Source organism: Pangasianodon hypophthalmus, chromosome 12 (genome assembly GCF_027358585.1).
Source record: "Pangasianodon hypophthalmus isolate fPanHyp1 chromosome 12, fPanHyp1.pri, whole genome shotgun sequence".
Classification (NCBI taxonomy): Eukaryota; Metazoa; Chordata; class Actinopteri; order Siluriformes; family Pangasiidae; genus Pangasianodon; species Pangasianodon hypophthalmus.
The window spans coordinates 10,339,116-10,357,039 of NC_069721.1; the positions used below are offsets into that span (position 1 = coordinate 10,339,116).

The window sequence follows — 17,924 nt, forward strand, 5'->3', positions numbered from 1 at the left end:
CTTGAGGAGCAACCTGGCCCCCAGTGCATGCTGGTACAAACTATTTAATGTGATAGGGGAGAGTGGGGTCAGTTGTAACAAGGGTCAGTTTTAACCAATGACTGTATATATGAGTGGACAACATGGTGCCATTCACTCCCATGGTGCATTTTCGAAGCCTTTTTTGGGTTGAAATCGGAGTCGCCATCTTGCAAAACCTGGAGCCAGATGCTGCGTCCCAATTCGCCTGCTATCCGTCCTAAATGGTATACGAGATTAGAATTAGTGTGTCCCAAATCAAAGTATATTAAAGTGAGTATCCCAAAGGTACCCTAGGATCGTCTACTATTGCTGGTAGATTTTCGAAGTGTGGATCCGTGGATACGTTTTCAGCTAATATTGCCCACAACTCCTTGCGCAAGGGAGGAGGAGTTTTGTGACGGTTTTCTTCGCTGAATTCAAGGACGCATTTTAGAGAGGTGTAAATGAGATGTGTAAAAATAAATCAATGGAATGGTAAATTAAATGATATATTATAATTTATATAACTTATATATTACTGAATGTTAGGAACTAATTGCACTCCACACACACAATCATGTCTATAGACTCTTACTTCATATTTATTTATCCCCAACTGCAAAAATTTGTACATAAGACAAAATAGCAATTCAACAGACGAATGCGCAATACTGTAATGTGCAATACCTTAGTTTTATTTTAATTTTAATTTCTATTGTTATATTTAAAATGTATAAATCTTACCGGATACCCTGTTTAAATGTGCAATATGTTAAGTGCAATATCTTAGCTGCTTTACTATCTTAACTGAACAGATCTGATCATTTATGTTAATATTTATATCCTTTTAGATTTATGTCATCCCTTACTCTCTTTATTTTATTCTTATGCGCCATTAGGAGGGACACTCAATTTCGTTGTACCCTGTGCAATGACAATAAAGAATCTATCTATCTATCTATCTATCTATCTATCTATCTATCTATCTATCAGAAATAATGAATGATGAAAAACTGAAATGCAACCAGGAGTTTGTTTATGGCGACAGTGTTTTCTTCCGGGCCACAACGTTCTCTTTAGTTACATGACGTGTTAGTATGTACCAGTACTTGCATATTCTTTTGCTACGCACTCAGAAGTATGTACTTTTCTTCACAAAAAGAGTACATACTTTTAGACCTTGGAGCCAGAGCATGTGCAGTAAATACAGCTGGACTGGCAGTGGGTCCACTTTTCACCTGCTCATGCAGTAATGGCCATGGTATGTGCACGTCTGTGATGAATTATCTAAAGTGCAGCTTAAAATGGCACATCAGCTAAATCAAAGTAGCAAGTACACTGTTATTAATTAATATGTAAATGCTAAACTGTTGTTATATATTGATTTTACTGTTGTCATGACTGACTGAGCTACTATTTGCTAGCTAGCTGACATTATCCATCATTTTCATCAATGTATTTTAAGTATAAGTACTCGTTTTAACATTATCACTTGCCCAATGAGCAAAAACCTACAGTGGTGATGCTTCCTCTGCCTGCTTATTCACAGCTCTAAAGAATTTACTGAGTATCAGTTAGCATGATTGATAGTTGACAATGCTAAGATGTTAGCTAGCATGTCAAATTTCCAAGAAGGTTGAAGGTGTGGGGTCAGTTGTAACAGATATTTAACAAAACACTAAAGAGATTTCATTTACATGAAAAATTGTTTCCTTTCTGGAAAACATCATGGTGTAAAACCTGAACATAAAAAGCTGAACATTTCAGCTGTTATTCATGTGACTGACATATTTGGCATGTGTCATGTGCTGCCCAACATTTTTGCACTCACCTAAAAATAAATTTTTGCAAGGAAATTGCTCCACCTATTGCAAACATGTACAATGTACAACTACATTGGGGCCAGTTGTAACATTCTGGTCCATTGAATGAATTTTATAGCTCTGTTATTAACATGAAAAAGGTATTTATTATAGTTAACAAACAAATGTTGTTATTACATATAAAAAAAACCTGGAGTCTTAGAATGTTGTACTTCAAATATTTACAAAGAAAGTGAAAAATGTTACAACTGACCCCACTCTCCCCTAGCAAAACTCTGCTTAAAGAATTTTGCCATACACTCCCTTGAGTTAACCAATACTTAATTTTGTCCCCCTTTCTTTTCTCTTTTGTGTACCACACTTATAAGACAGCTATAGATAACTTGCACAAAAGAAAGGAACTGTGACGGGAACCGCGTCTGTGACACCAGGGCTGTATACAGCAATATAACTTGTGCAATGAGGCATTGGCTTGTCAATGATATAAAAGGTTAATGTAGTCCACGATAAACACTGACTAATCAGATCACCTTTAAAGATCTATTAATTCAAAGTGTGGGTTAATAAAAGATTCAATTTCCTGTAAATTTCATTATGGAAGGGAGAAAGCCGGCATGCTGTGGCCTGACATTTCATATGCACTTATTTGTTTTAAAGTTTAAGTTAAATAAAGAGTTCTGTTTTTCTTTTATTATCAGTATCTAGCTTACTTCTTACGTCAGAAGGACAACAAATATACAGTATAACTATATACTGTATAATACAATAAAAAGTAGCATTCTATTCAGACGGCAACATGCATAAGATCGAAGAAAAACACTTTGTCTTCATTACCAATGCTACAACTTTTTCCATTTGTCAGTAGGAGGTTTTTTTTCTTATGAGAACTGGTTAATAATAAAGATGAAATGAATCAATAAAACTAACATTTATTTTAGTCTATGGCTACTACAGTTTTTATACAGAAACCGATCCTGTAAAATTATTGCATGTATTGTGTGTATAAGTGTTTATATTGTGTACTATGTGTATGAAGTGTGTATAAGTGTTCTAACATATTGTGGTCAAACACTCTTTGTGCATTTGAAAAACATTGCACAAATATAACCTTAACAGCATCTTTTTTGTCATGTGCATAAACCGTGTTGTAAGCAGCAGAGTGACCCCGGCTCGGCTCTCTGCAGCGGCCACTGCAGTGAAAGCTGATGCTAGATGCAGTCTATGATCCAGCAGTACACTGCTGAGCTATCAAAATCCTCACACCTTTCACACCACACTCACGGTATTAGACACGCAAAGGAGATACTAGGCTCGGTTGTATGGTTTAAGCGTAGATCATCTTATTGACCATTAAGGAGTAACTCACACCAAAGATGATCATCAGCCTACCAGAAAATGAGTAATTAGAATATAAATAGGAGGTAGTGTTACATGACACAGGATGGAGCTCTGGCATGGCAAAGATGTACTTTTTAAAAGGTCAAGCCTTCTAATCTCATTGTCAGCGTAAAACTTCTGACCACTGACGTCCGCAATATTATGTAGCAGTTGGGGGTCAGTCCTCAACTGAACTTAAATTGTAGCCAAGGCAACAATCTAATGTACAGTATATAAACCAAAACCCACAATCTGTGGCTTTAATAATTTGACTGATGTCCAAACATGATAACCAATACAGTGTATATTGATGTACAAACATAGATTCATGGGTTAAGAATGTGCATTTTGAAATCTTCTTTGAATGAAAGGTGTCCAGAAGATTTTCTGGTGAGATAATAATCATGCCCTAATCACTAGTGAGCTCATATTTGCTGTTGATATACAAATAATATTTACACAACACAGGCAATCCTACTGGCAAAGGATCATCACTGCTGTTAGGGATCTCACTATATATATATATGTATATGTGACCAATATATTACAAAGGATGAGTAAAAATATCTTACCTGGAAATCTGAGCAATCAGTTCCCAATCCTCCATTAGTTTTGACCCCTAAAGGAAATAGAGACCTGATATTCATTTTCCTAATTGAAAAAAAGTAAAGGGCCCCATTTTCAGTAGATTTTAGTCCTTGATATTTGAATAGAACCTTTCATAATCTCAAACATTATATTCTGTAAAATTAAATGGATAAAATAGACCTCTCAAGGATTTTCATGAAAAGCTCTGAGAAGGGCTGTGTCTGCAGCTACAGTGAGCACTGAGCAGACATCCATTCAGGTTTCATAACAACAGTGAAAAATGCAATGTAAAATCGCATATTCAGAAAATGAGATTTGTAATAATATCATTTCTCAGACACTGTGTTGCTGGGGAAATGAACTCTGTTATGTAGGGAAAAAAGTGTTTCATAACCCACTAACCAAATGCTGTTAACAGTCAGTCTGTATCTTTGTCTAGGTGAGTAACTCACAGAATAATTTTGAATGAAATTAATGAGATATTAAAGTTTTAACGAGTTCCAGCGCATAAATACAAAATTTACAGAACCAATCCATAGCATGATTCTGTTTCAGATTATTTTTTAAAGAATGCTATAAAATTTTTCAAATTATATCTATAAAATCTACATATGAAACTGATATTTAACTGTTTTTTAAATAAAAAATCCCACCAATTAAACAATTAACTAATGAATTGTTTAATTAATTAATAACAAGTAATCTGTTATATAGCGTAATAAAATTACATATATAAAACATACATCTAAAACAGGCAAAATAGTATTTATTTAACAGTGATGTGTTAGAGATAGAGCTATCATTTGTTTGTATGACTTTATAGAGATTTTCATTTTGTTTGTCATTCCATTTATTTTCCAAAAGAGTGAAAATATGTTCTTGACGTAACCATTACATCTAAAATGTACTAAACTGTATGGCGACGTGAAAAGCATGTGTCTTAGTTATTTTTCATAAGCCAAATTAATCACAAATGCCTTCAGTCATAATTCAGCAATTCAAATTAAATAATATTTCACATGATCTCAGATTGTTGAGGGTCTACATCTGATCAAACATTCAAGCAACATACAAGCAGGCCACATTTTATCTCCACACTGAGGCTCTGCCTGTTTGATCTGCTTTATCTGAATATATCGAGCTAATCTGTTTTGAAGTTTCATTCGCTGGGGGTCACAGGATGTCACCTCTTCTTTTATGTTGGCGCAGCTCAACGCTGAAGCCATTGAAATGATAATGCAACCTTTTCACCATCTGGATCATTTTATTGTGCTCCAGTGTGGCTATTCTGAACATGCTCAGTCATATGACAAAGTTGGAAAATGACTTTAGTTACCAGATGGCTAGTTTTTTCGTTATTATTTGTTATAATGATAATTTATTGTATTATTTTTCCCAGGATTGCGGGAAGGCATTTAACATTGGTGCTGGAATTTTAAGTACCATTCATGTAACACATGTGCTATCTATATATTATTATAATTGTAGTAGTTGCAGTTAAAGGAATCCTGATTCACTCTCAGAACCCTGCATCCTTGATTTTTCCCATGAACATCTACATTAACATGTTTCCTCTGCTATAGCTACAGTCGCTGTAGTGTAGTGTGATGCGGTATGTAAATATTGCCTGATGACTGTATAGTGCAAGCTGAGGGTGCAAGATGGGTACTGTGTCAATATCTTATTTAGTTAAACATAGAAGTATTTTACCCTCGAGTGAAAGTATCTACATTTAAACATTACCCAAACATTAAAGCGGAGCTATTTTCACTGATGAAGAGGGCTGACCACATCGTGCCGATCCTGCATGACTAGCTAGTTCCCTTAGCAAACAGTCATAAGGAAAATATTCTGCTAACTCAGACAAACCTAGATTTTGGCTTGCTGGTTAGCTAATGTTTAGTTACTCTTATAGAAAGAACTATCTAGCAAATTCAACAAGCTAATACATGACGTGAATTGCTAGCTTATTTAACTAGCTAAATTACACAATTTAACTAGCAAATTTATCAAACTTAAAAATAACATACATTTTGAGTTTTGATGGTGAATTGTAGAGGCTATATTTCATTTTTATGTGGGGAGCAAATGAGACAGCTCGTCCTGTGTGAATTGGTAACTCCAGCAATTTTCTTAATCCAGGAAATTTTCTTAAGTTAGCGTAAAATAATTTCAATAATACTTGTGTAATAATGAATATACTTAATAATAAAATAAAATAATGCTTAAATACAGTAACGAAGGACAATTGCTCAGGTATGTTCCACCCCTGACAGCAGACTAATTTAGGTTGAGAAATCTATTTTTTTCCCCACAAAGTCCCCACGCTCACATTGACAGCACATGATGTCACAGTGCCCTCATGTGGTTTTGTAATGTACTTACACCTGAACATTCATTTTCGGATTTACAAATATGACTGTGGGGGGCCGTGGTGGCTTAGTGGTTAGCATGTTTGCCTCGCACATCGGGGGGTGGGGGCTCAAATCCCTCCTCCGCCCTGTGTGTGTGGAGTTTGCATGTGCTTCTCCCTGTGCTTCAGGGATTTCCTCCGGGTACTCGGGTTTCCTCCCCCAGTCCAAAGACATGCGTTGTAGGCTGATTGGCATTTCCAAATTGTCAGTAGTGTGTGAATGTGTGTGTAATTGTGCCCTGTGATGGGCTCGCACCCTGTCCAGGGTATCCCCTGCCTTGTGGCCCGAGTTTCATGGGATAGGCTCCAGGCTCCCTGCGAACCTGTGTAGGATAAGTGGTACAGAAACTGGATGGATGGATGGATGGATATGATTGGACCCCCTGACCAAGATTATCCACACTATACTAGTGTTAATGTAACTGCAAAACCCATAATGAAACCCACCTCAAACAGGTCCGTCCATTGGCCTGCCATTGCTCACAAAGACAGATAACATACACTCACTGTCCACTTTATTAGGAATACCTGTACGCCTTCACATTCATGCAGTTATTCAATCAGCCAATCATGTGGCAGCCGTGCAATGTATGAAATCATACAGATACAGGTCAAGAGCGTCTGTTAATGTTCACATCAAACATCAGAATGGGGAAAAGTAATCTCAGTGACTTTGACCATGGTATGTTTTTTTGCTATTTCAGAAACTGCTGATCTTGTGAGATTTCAGGCACAACAGAGTTTACACAGAGTGGTGTGAAAAACCAAAAACGTCCAGTAAGTGGCAGTTCTCCAGGCAGTAATGCCTTATTGATGAGAGAAGTCAGGTGAGAATGGCCAGATGGGTTCCAGCTGACATGAAGACTACTGTAACTCACATAACCACTCTTTACAACAGTGATGAGCAGAAAAGCATCTCAGACAACACATCGAACCTTGAAGCATATAGGCTACAACAGCAGAAGACCACATTGTGTTCCACTCCTGTGACCCAAGAACAGGAATCTGAGTCCACAGTGGGAACAGGCTCACTAAAACCATAATAATCACATCAGTACAGTGTGAAGTTATAACTGTATTATGTACATTTTATTACTGTGTTATTACCATACATATTTAATACTGTGTAATAATCATTATTCCTGTGTTATAACTACAAGTAGTTATTACCATATTATTAGCCTGTTACTGCTGTGTTACAACTACATCTAATACCTTGTTTTTAGAAAATAAATGATGTAATTTATTATTGCTAACATTTCCATGTTCTCTGTGTTCATGGGGGTTTCCAGTGGGATCTCAGGTTTCCTCCCACTGTCCGAAGACATGCATGCGGATTGATTCAGAATAAGGGTGTGTTTCTCTCTCTCTCTCTCCACACATATATATACAGACAATGGTATGAAAAACAAAAAACATGAAACACCTTGTTGATGAGAGATATCAGAAGAGAATGATCAGGCTGGTCTGAGCTGACAGGAAGTCTATAGTAACTCATATAATAACTCTTTACAACCGTGGTGAGCAGAACAGCATCTCAAAAATGCACATCACATCAAACCTTGAGGTGGATGAGCTACAACAGCAGAAGACCACTTCAGGTTCCACTCCTGTCAGCCAAGAACAGGAATCTGAGGTTATCATGGGCACAACAGACTCACCAAACCTGGACAGCTGAACACTGGAAAAAGACCAGGCGATTTTTTTCCCTAATCTTCAACTGTCCAGTTTCAGTGAGTCTGTGCCCTTGATAGCCTCAGATTCCTGTTCTTGGCTGACAGGAGTGGAACCCAAGAGGCTCTAGAGACTGTTGTATGTGAAAATCTCAGGAGATCAGCAGTTATAGAAATACTCAAACCAGCCTGTCTGGCACCAACAATCATGCCACGGTCAAAATCACTGAGATCACATTTTATCCCCATTCTGATGGTTGATGTGAACAAAAGCTGCTGGCCCGTATCTGCATGATTTTATGCATTACACTGCTGCTACATGATTGGCTGATTAGACAATTGTAAGAATGAGTAGGTGTACAGGTGATCTATCTATCTATCTATCTATCTATCTAACCACTTCAGTTTTACACACAGTACATTGCCATCCATGTACAATGTGCCCTCATGTGGTCTTACAATAGAATTACACCTGAATATTTATACTTCCAGCCCTTTCTTTCTTTCTTTCTTTTGCATGATATTGAATGTGTGAAGGTTAATTACAGAAGTGATTAAGCTCAGTGGAGGTTTTAAATCATGTGTAAATGGTTGTAAATGATAAATGTACCCAGAGCTCACTGTTTAAAGTAAACTGAACTTTTGTAGTCAGCTAAATATTTTTGGTATGTTGGTATGTGCTGTGTTTAGTCTTTTACATGGATAGACATTCGATGGCTAGGAAGCAGGTTTTATTTTTAGTCTAGAGCAAACTACATCGAAATTATTCACCAGTTTAAATACAATGGAAATGAAAGACCATTACTTTTGATGGTCTTCTCACTTCTACTATGGTAGAATATCCTTCCGCCTAGGACTATATTGTCATATTGAAAATGGCAAAAATATTAGACATTTAGTTTCTTTAATGGTGTGAGATGTTTGAGGAGATATATACACTGTACTGTGGTTTGATATGAAATCTTAGATGTGTACAGTATTAGTGACTCAGTCAGCTGGCGGAGTGCCGGATTCTTCAAAAACCCTCCGCTGTATTTGATTCAGTGTGAGCGGAAATACACATGAAACTGCTTCCGCTTTCCGTTTGCTGGTGAGTTCGTGGATGCTCTTTCTGTTTTTTCTATTTATTTTTTTGTACTTTTATTTATATAAGGCGGAATATAATCGCTTAGTATTGCTCGTGTTTGTTTGTTTGTATGTTTAAAGATGAAAGCGCGGGTTTAATTAGCATTAGAAAGGCGGAAATGGCTCCGAGTTGCTAAGTTAGCGAAGTTAGCTCCTGTGTGTTATTCTCGGTGTAAGAGCTCACGCGCCGGCGGGTAGGCCACTTCTAAGCCATGGTTCACGTCCTGAAACAGCTTGAGGGCTGAATGAAAGCGTGTTTGAATGATAACCTGTGTGTTTTCTCTCTCTCTCTCTCTCTCTCTCTCTCTCACACACACACACACCGCAGTGATATGTCCTGTTTACTGCAGCAGCAGCTCGTGCTGTTAGCGCGCTAATTAGCTTAGCTCTGTAGCTCTGCAACCTGCAGCTTGGCGCGCGTGCAGTTCAAAGTTGACTGGGATCCTTAATGAAGTTTGTGTGCAGCTTTTAAAGCCTGCTGTGTTAGGTGTGTGTGTGTGTGTGTGTGTGTGTGTGTGTGTGTGTATGGTAGGAGTTGTGCACAGTACTGTAAAGCTCAGGGTTCTGCACTGCAGACTGTTTGCGACACCGCCTTACTGATGCATCATGTGCATTGCTGCTTATCAATAACAGCTGTTTTTAAAGTTCTGTATTTATTTTACTTAAATGATCCCACACACTGATTATAAAGCCCAATAAATCCCGCGCGCCTGGTGCACATCACAGCAAGTCAGTGACGTAGGTGTAGTGTGTGTGAGTGAGTGACTGATGGACTGTGTGTGTGTGTGTGTGTGTGTGTGTGTGTGTGATGGACATGTCATTGCAGACAGGATGAGTTGGAGCTGATCAACCCCGCACACACCGGTCCACCCCTGATTGAGCTGCACGCGCTGTCGTCATGGCGTTCGTGGCCACGCCCAGCGCCACCGTGGTGGATCAGACCACCCTCATGAAGAAGTACCTGCAGTTCGTAGCCGCCCTCACCGACAACAACACGCGTGAGTATCAAGCACGCATCCATGCCACTTCTTCAGTTTTTGACTTGATGGTAACATCAGAGTGGTGCTCGAAGATCTCACAGTGACATCTCCAAGTTAACCGAGCATCATGGTCATGTGTCAGTCAGCATCGCATATCCAATGAGTACTCAAAAAGACTATATAATATATATAAAGAAAAAAAGACTTCCCCAATCGAGAGGGCAACTGTTTCAGCCTGGTTTTACTCTCACAGACGAAAATCTCACGTTGTGAATGGGTTCATTTGGCCGTGGGTTCTGACTCCCAAACCTTGAACCAGGAAAAGCCAAATAAGATATTCCTTCCTACTCGTCAACTAGTATTCCTCAACTGTAAGTTTCTTCCCAGTTTACCGAGTGACGTCACATCAAATCAAATCAACATGTCTCTCACAGCATCAGAAAGAAAACAAAGTAGCACTTCTTTACTCTTAAATGAGTAACTGAGTTGTGTATATACTAGTTTTTTTTTTTTGTTATTTTGCTTTAGGTTAATCATCATACAGACATTCACTTGTTAAATCTATAACATTGTTTATACAGTTTGCTGTTTGGAGGAGGAAAATATACATCACTCATCACAGCTAGCTGGCTAGGTTGTTGCTAAGAAAAGACGGACATGAAAGCGTGCATGAACCCTGCACACACCATACACACACACACACACACTTTGTACGTCGAATGTAGGGAGGTTGAAAATGGTGTCATTCTGAGCTCTTACTAAACACTTCTGAGATAAATTGAATGCAGCCGTAATGTCAAGGTGACTACACCTCATACATCTTGAACATACCTTTTACAACTTGAGCCAATTGTTCGCAGTCAGTTTCCCAAATATGGTCAAATTTCCTGTTTGACGCTGCTGTGTGAGAGGGAAAGTGATGCCAAGTAAGTGCACGATTGGTTTTCGATTGGGGTGTCGGCCTGGATGACTGAAAAACATCATAAACACACATTACAAAAACCAAAATACTGGCAGTACTGGGTGAAAAGCAGTAAGGTCTTCTTAAGGTTCTAGCCTGAACTATGAGGTGTGTATGAGGAAGAGTGTGACTACTGTGAAGGGTTGTGTTGTGTGTGTTTAAGATTTGGTGGTGAAAGGGAAAAACTGGTAATATCTGGGTCACCGACTATGCGCTGTTCTCTTTAATGTCACTTTCAGAGGATGAGACCAAGCTGAAAATGATGCAGGAAGTCAGTGAAAACTTTGAGGTAAGCCCTAAAGTCCTAAAATTAGGGCTTAGTTTTTTTTTTTCTTCTCCCCCCTTTCACTTAAGTTTGCACTATTAATTCTATATTTTATCTACAATATATTTATTTATAATTTTTATATTTTTAAATCTTGTTTTTCTAGAACGTGACGTCGTCTCCGCAGTACTCAACTTTTCTGGAACACATCATCCCCCGCTTTCTTACCTTTCTTCAGGATGGAGAGGTGCAGTTTCTTCAGGAGAAGCCCACCCAGGTGATTTACTCTCTCTTTTCTACCTAAACAATCTCTCTGTGCTGTAACTCTTAGCCTTGGTTTAAGCACAGTCACGTTTCTTATTCTGATGTTCTCTTACAGCAATTAAGGAAACTGGTGCTTGAAATCATCCACCGCATCCCTACCAATGAGCACCTGCGACCTCACGTAAAGAACATCCTTTCTGTGATGTTTCGCTTCCTTGAGGTCAGTTTGATTTCACTACAGGATATCTGCAACACAGTCCCCCTATTTACACATTATAGTAACTATTACCTGTTGACTCCAGTTGTTAGTACTGCATTTTGAATTTTTCTGTTTTATTCTTTAGATTGAAAGTGAGGAAAATGTGCTTATCTGTCTGCGCATCATCATTGAACTGCATAAGCAGTTTAGACCTCCGATCTCTCAAGAGGTGAAACACTGCATCATCTCCAGCTGTGTTATTTTCATTGCAGTATTAAGCAGCCAAAGGAACTATTTATACTTTTTTTCCTAACAGATTCATCATTTTCTGGACTTCGTGAAGCAAATCTACAAAGATCTGCCAAAAGTTGTGGTATGTAGTTGTAATATTAAATGATAAAATATCATTCATTTGGTGCTATATATTTGTATTTGGGCTGTACAGTTACTTGCATTTTACTCAATGTATGCATTTACTTTTGTGGTTTGTTTGAGTGGATTTTTAAAATTATTAGCATTTATACCACAGCATTATTGAATTCACTATTGATTCTGATTGGTCAGGAGCTGTTGATTGATTTTCTGTAAAAAACAATTTCAGATTTTTTTTTTTTTTTTATAGTAACAATTTACAAAAGCTGTATAAGTTGTATAACAGAGGCTCCACATGAACAGATAATAAAATGTGTAATAATGTAATAATAATAACATTCTGTAAGAAGACAATTATTTTATTTATTTATTTATTAGGAGGTGTCCCAAGTGTCAGTTATTTGTAACAGTCAGAGGCAAAGCTGTATTTTTGTCTTATTATTTTAGAGATAAACATTAAACATAACTATAAACTGATCAAAAGTTCATCTGCTTTAATAAATAAAAAAAATTATTATAGTGTTGGGAAATTTGCTAATTTTGGTACAAGAGGAATAAAACACTTTGGGGTGTCCTGTTACTGTGTATTATTCCTTTATTAAAAGATTCACTCAATGGGACTAAGAGGGACGTCTTATTCCGATTCATAGATTTGTACATTTGAAGGACGACAAGCTGGTCCTGTACAGCGTGGAATAAAATTTTGATTTTAAATTGGATGAATAACTGTGATTTCTGCATTGAGCTAACTAACTGTGATCACTCACTGTCCACTGTAACCTGCTGCTCTGTGTTTATGATAATAATGAATCGTCACTGTCCGTGTTATTGTGCAGACCTTATTTGTATAGTGCTGATTTTTTTTTTTACCTGTCCTCTGTTTCTCTTAGACGAGGTACTTTGAGAATCCTCAGGTGATAGCGGAGAACACAGTGCCCTCTCCAGAGATGGTGGGCATGATCACGTCAGTGCTGGTGAAGACCGCTCCTGAGCGGGAGGACAGCGAGACCCGCACGGTCAGTGCCTTCTGAGCTCTGCATGTTACTCTATAGTTTTTGTTTGTTTGTTTTTGTGTTTTTTGCACCCATTAATATTTGAGACACGATGATGAGAGCGATGTGCTTTAGCCCGGAAAATGGTACGTGTGTGTGTGTGTGTGTGTGTGTGCGTGAGTGAGTGCGTGCGCACGAGTGTGCTCTTTAAAGTACCATCAGTCCTGGGCGCTGAAAGTAAAACTGATAAGATCTGAGTGTCTCTGCTGCTCTGACTCTGACACTGAAGCTCACTTTACAGATTACTTTACACTTAGCTGAGAATCTGATGCTTATGTGATGTCTGAGATCTGTTTTTATCACTCAGCATGTCTCATCTGTTGTTTGCTCTGGCCGGCATTCTTCTTTACAGCCACTAGAGGGTGTCATCCACCTGTGACTGACATGTTTCCAGTCAATTACAAGTGCTTATGGTCTTTAGTGTCTGAACCGAGAGACATTGCATCATCTACAGCTGTTTGATAATCCATTAATGTCCTTTCGAATAGACACGGTGATCATTATGCCGCATGCTAGGGAAAAGCGCTTCAATTAATTACTCCTTGTGTCATATTTTATTAGTGACAGCTGGTGCACCATTGAGCAGCCAAGCTCTGTGTTGTTTGAGTGATGTTGTCCCGCAGGGTGTGTCTCATTTGTCTCCCCTCTGTGCTGCAGCATACCATCATTCCCCGGGGGTCGCTGTCTCTCAAGGTCCTGGCTGAACTGCCAATCATTGTGGTGCTCATGTATCAGGTGAAGAAAACGCATAACAGTGCATACAGCCGCAGACTTAAACCTTATAAAAGAACACGGTTTCTCAGTACTCTGTGTAGAAGTTACCTGTACCCTAGTAAGCTGTACATTCTGCCAATGTTCTAATGACTTCTGTAATTTTTCTGCAGCTCTACAAACTAAACATTCACAATGTGGTGTCTGAGTTTGTTCCGCTGATCATGAACACCATCATGCTGCAAGTGTCCCCTCAAGCACGGTCAGTTTCTTCTTTTTAAGAACCGACTAGTGCAAAGTTTGGCATTGTATATGGCAGGGGTTTTCAACCTCTTTTGGCTAGGGAACTTATTTTAAGAGCCCAAAATTCTCCTAATATTTCATATTGTGGCAGTTAAAAGAAACTATAGGACTGCTATTTTAAAAGTTTAGTGTGTTACTGTAAATACTAAATAAAATATTCTGTAAAGTCAGGTTCACTTATTCTGTGTCACATGATATTTTCGTGAGCGTAAAACCCATTTTACACCAAAAACATTCGTCTTTGTGCTTTCTTGCATTGCCGTAGTAAATATTATAAACATGCATTATTGCTGTATTTAATCATAGTTTATGATCATACTGAGATTTTTTCACATCATTAGAATTTTCATGAAGTTTTGGTTTTCACTAATGTCAAAGCGGCACTGCTGCAATGGGCTACAGACTGAAGTATCACCCATGTGATGTTTAGATTATGGGCATATACTGCAAAATGTAGCATAAATATCGTATTATTAGTTTTTCCAGCTTGAGCCATGGCCGTGCTGTGTAAAAATAAGCTTATGTTTATTTTTAAAGAGATTATCTGCGAACTGCCACTTTGATTAACATGACAGTATGTTGGTCATGGCACTGTGTGCAGTCTGCTGTAAAATGGGTTTAAGAGCCACTTCAAAGTGCATAAAGGCTAATGGAGTTTTCTGAGAATTTTAATTATTAATTTAAAAATATTGCATGAATTAAGTTCATTTGCACAGAACTACATTATAAATAACAGTTGGTTAAAAATCTCCCACATCTCAGGCCTCTCTTTATTGGGTTACAACCATAAAGATGAGAACCTATGGTATAAATGAACTTAAAGTTTATCAAATTCTGATTTGTGCTTATCTCTGATCATTACAGGCAACACAAACTATATAATAAAGAACTTTATGCAGATTTCATTGCTGCTCAAATCAAGACCCTGTCCTTTTTGGCCTACATCATCCGCATCTATCAGGTATGTTGTAAATGACATTGACTTAATTCATCCACAGACTTCTCTTAGTGTGATTACTGAATTGGTGTGTGTGTGTATGTGTGTGTGTGTGTGTGTGTGTGTGTGTGTGTGTGTGTATGTGTGCGCGTGTGTGTGCACTTGGTCAGGATCTGGTTGGGAAGTATTCTCAGCAGATGGTGAAAGGGATGCTGCAGCTGTTGTCTAACTGTCCTCCTGAGACCGCTCACTTGCGCAAAGAGCTGCTGATCGCTGCTAAGCACATCCTCACCACAGATCTGCGCAGCCGTAAGTCCCCCCTCTCCATACACCATATTATACTATAACACACTCCCACACTGCTCACACACTTTCAGCACTATTTTTATTGTGGGTACACAAACAAAGTATGCTGAATATCTGAAACTGTGGTTAGATGTGATGTGGGAAAATATTTAGCACAATGTGGGTGTTTTGAAATGTCATTTTATGATGCTAATGATCTTTGTGAATTTATTTATGTCTATTATCTTACAAAGATTTTAATGAAGTACAAAATTGATGGAGCCGCATTGTGCTAGACTCCTGCAGTGTTTTCTGTGAGCGTCAGTTCTCAGTCAATAGCAGTTGAGAAGGCAACGTGATACACTTGGCTAAATCATTAGTCCTGTAGAGAATAAATGAATCAATGAGAAGCTCTGACTACAAAGACACAGCATTGATGGCTCGTGGTTCAGGGGCTGTTTGCCCTTTCTGTAATGCTAAGAGGATCTGCTGGTATCTGATAGACTATTTATCTTGCAGAATTCATTCCATGCATGGACAAGCTTTTCGATGAGTCGATACTCATCGGCTCAGGCTACACGGCGAGGGAGACTCTGCGGTAAGAGCACCCTTTGATAACCCCTTTCTTTGGATGTCTTGGACAGGTGTGAATTAATGTGACACCAGTCAGCATGACTGCATCATTGTGTCCCATTAGAGATGCTGGCAGGTGTTGGCACATTTTCTATCGGATCCCAGAGTGTGCTGAAATTTATTAGGGTTGGCAGTGGTACTGTGGCATCTTCATAAAGCTCCTCACACTGCAGTCTCTGCCACTTTACTGACAAATCTGTGCAGAGGGGAAATGCAGTGATCAGAAAATGTGAAAATGACTAGTTAATGATGCGTTGCTGATATGAAAAAGCCCGGTGGACTAAGGAGGTCCAAGTACCTCTTTCTGAGTGCCAGTCTGTCAGCACCTTTGTGGGATAGAGGGCGGGGAACCTGTCCTGGAGCTGGTCACTGTCCATCACTCAGACACAAAGTGTCACACGCCTGCCAGCATAGCTTCCACTCAGAGTAGGCTCAGCCTTCAGCCTTCAGCAGGCAAATCTGGCTCATATTTGGATCTGTCAGGATGATTAGAGTTGTTTATTCTGGACTGCTTTTTTGAAAATTGGGCCGGCCTGTCTCAAGTGTTTGTCTCAAAAGATCTGTCATCGTCAAACAAATTAACCAAAAAAAAGGGCAACATCTGTGGTTTGATCTTATTCTCATCACATAGGTGAAAGTAATAATATAAGGATATGAATGTGTAGTTAAAGTCCTTTTCTCTTTTAGACCCCTGGCCTACAGCACGCTTGCAGACCTGGTACACCACGTCAGGCAGAACTTACCTCTGACAGACCTCTCACTGGCTGTACAACTGTTCGCTAAGAACATTGATGATGAGTCCCTTCCCAGCAGCATTCAGACCATGTCCTGCAAACTGCTGCTCAACCTGGTGGACTGCATCCGTTCCAAAAGTGAACAGGAGAACGGCAACGGCAGAGATATCCTCATGAGGATGCTGGAGGTGAGGCAGGATTTATACCGGGATTAAACATCTGGTGGACCCGGCAAAGTATTTCAGTGAACCAAAATGAGTACTAGAAAAAATACTGTAGCAGAGCCAGTCAATATATGACCAAAAGTAACCATAGTTCAGTGAGACTAGTTTTCTAAACCAGCCCAGCTTTTTTCTGTAGAAGATTGTCTGTGGCAGTTTATGCGTTTATGTAAATTATGTAGCTGAAGGCAGCTCATTGGGCCAGAGAGCTACAGGGCTAGAGACATTAATTCAGAAAAGAAAGAGGTTTCCCAGACTGTTGTCACCATTCAGTCATATTAATTGTTTATCCTGACATTTGTATGCGAGTAATTCTATGTAGCTGGATCTTCACACATTTTAGGTGGATATCTCTGTACTACACACTGATCAGCCATGACATTATAACCACTGACTGGTGAAGTGAATAACATTGATTATTTCATTAGAATGGCACCTGTCAAGGGGTGGGATATATTAGACAGCAAGTGAACAGTCAGTTCTTGAAGTTGATGTTTTGGAAGCAGGAAAAATGGGCAAGCATAAGGATCTGAGGGACTTTGACATGTGCCAAATTGTGATGGCTAGATGACTGGGTCAGAGCATCTCCAAAACTCCAAATTTTTCCATCCATGTTTTGTATCAAAAGTTGGTCAAATCCCTTTTCTTATATTTTCCACCAGGTCTTTGTGTTAAAATTCCACACTATTGCACGCTATCAGCTCGTATCCATCTTCAAAAAGTGCAAGCCCCAATCAGAGATGGGCGTAGTGGATCCAGGAGCGTTGCCCGGTGTCCCAGCCACTCCTACAGCCACCACACCAGCCTTACCACCACCTGCCCCTCCCACTCCAGTCCCTCCGGCCCCGCCTTCTGCCACACCTTTTGACAGAGCAGGGGAGAAAGAGGACAAACAAACTTTCCAGGTGTCAGACTGCCGCAGCCTGGTGAAGACCCTCGTGTGTGGGGTGAAGACCATCACATGGGGGATCACCTCCTGCAAAGCCCCGGGAGGTAAGAGCTTTTGAC

The 17,924-nt window shown here is 39.1% G+C and overlaps 1 protein-coding gene across 4 annotated transcripts in view; it reads left to right on the top strand.

The window, feature by feature from the left end:
- The first annotated feature begins 8,912 nt into the window (after positions 1-8,912).
- Positions 8,913-17,924, top strand: part of trrap (transformation/transcription domain-associated protein) — a 69,679-nt gene continuing 60,667 nt past the window's right edge. For 3 of the 4 annotated variants that reach the window (XM_053238655.1, XM_034309041.2, XM_053238657.1), the window contains exons 1-15: positions 9,000-9,193; positions 9,826-9,997; positions 11,180-11,229; positions 11,372-11,482; positions 11,585-11,689; positions 11,814-11,897; positions 11,985-12,041; positions 12,931-13,056; positions 13,750-13,827; positions 13,977-14,065; positions 14,971-15,067; positions 15,214-15,352; positions 15,848-15,926; positions 16,649-16,883; positions 17,579-17,909. In XM_053238655.1, coding sequence (XP_053094630.1) covers positions 9,898-9,997; positions 11,180-11,229; positions 11,372-11,482; positions 11,585-11,689; positions 11,814-11,897; positions 11,985-12,041; positions 12,931-13,056; positions 13,750-13,827; positions 13,977-14,065; positions 14,971-15,067; positions 15,214-15,352; positions 15,848-15,926; positions 16,649-16,883; positions 17,579-17,909 — 1,681 coding nt within the window. In that variant the 5' untranslated portion in view covers positions 9,000-9,193; positions 9,826-9,897. Of the gene's footprint in view, positions 8,965-8,999; positions 9,194-9,825; positions 9,998-11,179; positions 11,230-11,371; positions 11,483-11,584; positions 11,690-11,813; positions 11,898-11,984; positions 12,042-12,930; positions 13,057-13,749; positions 13,828-13,976; positions 14,066-14,970; positions 15,068-15,213; positions 15,353-15,847; positions 15,927-16,648; positions 16,884-17,578; positions 17,910-17,924 lie in introns of those variants that run through there. The other variant, XM_053238656.1, reaches the window with a different exon arrangement.